At 45.5% G+C, this 4,006-nt stretch overlaps 1 protein-coding gene across 1 annotated transcript in view; it reads left to right on the top strand.

The window, feature by feature from the left end:
* Positions 1-1,833, top strand: part of tmem127 (transmembrane protein 127) — a 6,787-nt gene extending 4,954 nt beyond the window's left edge. Inside the window, exon 3 of the mRNA XM_032511664.1 lies at positions 1,019-1,833. Coding sequence (XP_032367555.1) covers positions 1,019-1,329 — 311 coding nt within the window. The 3' untranslated portion in view covers positions 1,330-1,833. The remainder of the gene's footprint in view (positions 1-1,018) is intronic.
* The last annotated feature ends 2,173 nt before the right edge of the window (positions 1,834-4,006 follow it).

Here is a 4,006-nt window from a genome sequence, read left to right as displayed (position 1 = left end):
GGTTTTTTACAAAGTGGGCTAAATGTTCAGTTTAAGGTCAAAGCCACTTTGCACAAGTTCTTTTATATTCTGGCCTTGGGTCACATCTCTAACCCAGGTCCAGCACCATAACATCACTCACACACGCTAAGTACTGTGTGAGAGTAATATTACTCACACACGCTAAGTACTGTGTGAGAGTAATATTACTCACACACGCTAAGTACTGTGTGAGAGTAATATTACTAGAAGTACTGTGTGAGAGTAATATTACTCACACACGCTAAGTACTGTGTGAGCGTAATGTTACTCACACACGCTAAGTACTGTGTGAGAGTAATATTACTCATACACGCTAAGTATTGTGTGAGAGTAATATTACTCACCACCTAAGTACCGGGTGAGAGTAATATGACGCACACAAGCTAAGATTGTGTGAGAGAATCTGAATACTCATACACGCTAGTATGTGCGTAGACGAATTACTTCCCACACACGCAAGTATGTGCTGTGTGGGTAAGATTACCTCACACACTGCGTAACGTACCTGTGTGAGAGTAATATTACTCTACCAACTGAAGTGAGTTGCTTTGGAACACTGGTACAAATACAAGGTTTGCTTCTCACGCTTCACAAAATACAGCCGTGTTCATAATAATAAAAAAACTGACAAATGTCGTGATGCAAATGTTGCTGTGGAGCCGGTGTGATGGAATGGGGGGGGGGCTGTGTCTCCATGTTGCTGGGAGCCGTGTGTGAGTGAATGGGGGGGGGGCTGTGTCTCCATGTTGCTGGGGAGCTGTGTGTGTAGTGAATGTGGGGGGGGGGGGGGGGGGGGGGGGGGGGCTGTGTCTCCATGTTGCTGGGAGCCGCAAATATGACGCTGGGAAGCCGTGATCGTGATTATAATGAGATGTTTTCACATCCTTCCTCATGGTCTCTCTCTCTCTCTTTCCCTCTCTCTCTCTTTTCTCTCTTGCTCGCTCTCTCTTTCATTGTCTCCCCCCTCCCCTCCCCCTGTCATCCCCCCCCCCCCCAGTGTTGCAGTGTGCCACGGTCATCGGGTTCTGCTACTGGGCGTCGGAGCTCATCCTGTCCCTGCAGCAGCAGCATAAGAAGTACCACGGCTCTCTGATCTACGTCACCTTCGCCATCAGCTTCTACCTGGTGGCGGGGGCGGGCGGCGCCTCCATCCTCGCCACGGCCGCCAACCTGCTGCGCCACTACCCCACCGAGGAGGAGGAGCAGGCGCTGGAGCTGCTGTCCGAGATGGAGGACAGCAGCGAGACCTTCCCCGCCGACTACGACGTCGCCAACCAGTTCCAGCCGCCGCCGGCGTACACGCCGTAATGTACACGCCGTAACGCCACGACGACACACGACGGCCTGTTTTTCTAAACACTCGCTTCTCTCTCTCTCAGCACGGCTTTCGGCTCGATGAGCAAACCCCCAACCACCCCCCCCCCCCCCCCCTCTTTATCACACGGATATCTTCGCGAAGTAGCTCGCCGAGATCGGCGCGGCGTGCGCGCTCCGTGCACGTGACTGGCTCGGCGGCGCTGTGGGTGCATGGCGGCTTCATCCCGCGGGGGCGGAACGTTTAGGAGGAGTTTTTGCGTGTAAATGGCTTTTAGGAATTAGTTGTTGTTATTTTTGTTTTTTTTTTTACCCTCGTGTTGTCTTCCCGTCAAAATTGAAAATCAACACTTTTGTTGATGTTTTTTAATAAAAAACAAAAAACCTTTTCTAATGTTTTTGTCCCTTTTTTTTATAATTACACCTAAGGTTTGTAGAAAGGCAGAAATAGGAATATGAGACTAAATTAAAGGAATGGATGTTGATGATAACACAGACTGGATATGTCAACTTTTACTCACACTATTTCACACAACTTCCATTGTTTTACAATGATATAAATAGAATAGACCCAACATTAATGAAGTAGAGATTTGTACTTGGCAAAAGAGCGTTGGATCATCTGTTTTTTGGGGAATTAACAAGAACATTGATATAGGAACAACATGGGGACACATGAGACAACATGGGGACAACATGAAAACATGAGACAACATGAGGGCACCATGAAGACACATGAACAACAGGGGACAACAGTGGACCACATGGGGACAACTGGGACATAGGACAACATGGGGACAACATGGGACACATGGGGACAACATGGGGACATCATGAGGACAACAGGGGACAACATGGGGGACACATGGGAGACAACAGGAGAACACATTGGGACAACATGGGGACAGCATGGGACAACATGAGGACAACATGAACAACATGGGGACAACCTGGACAACATGAGGGTTAGATTTTTTTGGGGCATTTTGAGGCCCTTTAGTGACAGACACACTACATGAGATGAGAAGGGGGGGGGGGGTGACATGCAGCAAAGGCCCACGGTCGGAGTCGAACCCGCGGCCGCCGCGTCGAGGGTTAGCCCTCTCTCTACAGGTGCGCCTGCCGTACCACTTGAGCTGACCCGGCCTCTAGGGTTCTTCACACGCAGAGCGAACCGCGAGGAGTTCTTAAACATCACGAGTCACGGATGACGCCGCGGGCCGCTTGGCCGGAGGTTCGATGCTCGTTTGGAGCCTGGTTTCAGCGTCATTTTGATTTACTTTTTTAATATATATTTTTGCCAATATATTTGCCGCGTGTATGTATGATTTTTATTTTCCTAAAACATCAGAAATGCAGAAATACACAGATTATTTCAGACTTTCGTACAAATATCTTATTTATTGTTTAGTCTTATTTTTCATTCTGTTGCTTCGTAGACGCCCGTCTCTGGTTTTCAGTCTTATTTAACCCTTGAGTTGTCTCCCCGTCCACTATGGACCTGTCCTCCCGGGTCAATACTTTTACACGTTTTTGTCCTTTTTAACGCTTCTCTCCCCACTACCACCATTATTCAAACTACTAATTCCAACTTGTTCACGCAAGTTTTACACTTATTCTTGGATCTCATGCTCAATAAACCTCATTCATATGAACTCATATCGCATTTTGGAGTTGTTAAAAAGCAGAAATGATGTTTTTATTTTTGATAAGTTAAGATCGGAGGATGTTGAGAGCATCACAGACAAATTAAAATCCCATAAAACTAAATAAAAGACCCCAAATTCAATGAAAATAGTTGTTTTGTTTTGTTTAGAAACCGTTGACTGAAACCGTTCATGTTATTTTGGGGTGATGCAAACCCAAATTCCTGATATAGGAACTTTAATCAGGAGAACAGGAGGGTTAACGTCATCTTTACTTGCAAAAACACGAGAAAAACTGTCAAAAAAACGTGACTTTTGAATCTTTGTGGTGTAAAAAAAGGATCGTGGTGTGTGTGTGTTGCGTTCGAGAGCTTCAGAGTACGGAGGCGTTACGCAAGTTCGTCATGTCATGTTTCTCGTATTTTGATTTTAAAGAAGAAGCCTTTGTTTGTATGTTGTGATTTCCATACGTGACAGTTTTAAGTTGTGTGTTTTTTGATGCATGAGTTCTTTCGCGTGCGAATTTGAAACCTTTTCGGGCGGAAAGACGTCGGAGAACGTGTCACACGAGCTTAAAACTGATAGATGTGGTGACTCTGTATCTTCTGTTCTGCTCCATCTCCGCACTTTGTTCCTCAAATCGTCATCATATACTTCACAAGTATGTACATATTGATTGTTTCTACATAAAAAGTGGTCATAATTAAAATTAATATGCCATGTTTTGTCTCATGTTTGTCCTCTGTGCTCTGAGTTTTGGGTTCTTTGTTACCACGGCCGGAAGGAATCTGGAAAAATTTCAGATTCCGAGTTTTCTCATTACGAACAATAACAGAAGATGGAAATCGTTTCAGAAACGTTGTAGCTATCTATGCTAACGTTAGCTCAAAACACCATTCAACTGACAGCTGTTGTTGTGTTTGATGCTAACTTGTAGCTAAGCTAGCAGTGAACCAACTTTGTTAAGTGGGTCCATTTTTACTGTGTTGACGTTAGAGAAGTCTTTCGTTAGCATCTTGGAAGCT

This window comes from Etheostoma spectabile, unplaced genomic scaffold (genome assembly GCF_008692095.1).
Source record: "Etheostoma spectabile isolate EspeVRDwgs_2016 unplaced genomic scaffold, UIUC_Espe_1.0 scaffold431, whole genome shotgun sequence".
Classification (NCBI taxonomy): domain Eukaryota; kingdom Metazoa; phylum Chordata; class Actinopteri; order Perciformes; family Percidae; genus Etheostoma; species Etheostoma spectabile.
The sequence above is the reverse complement of the archived record's forward strand: the minus strand, read 5'-3'. Positions and strand labels throughout refer to the sequence as shown.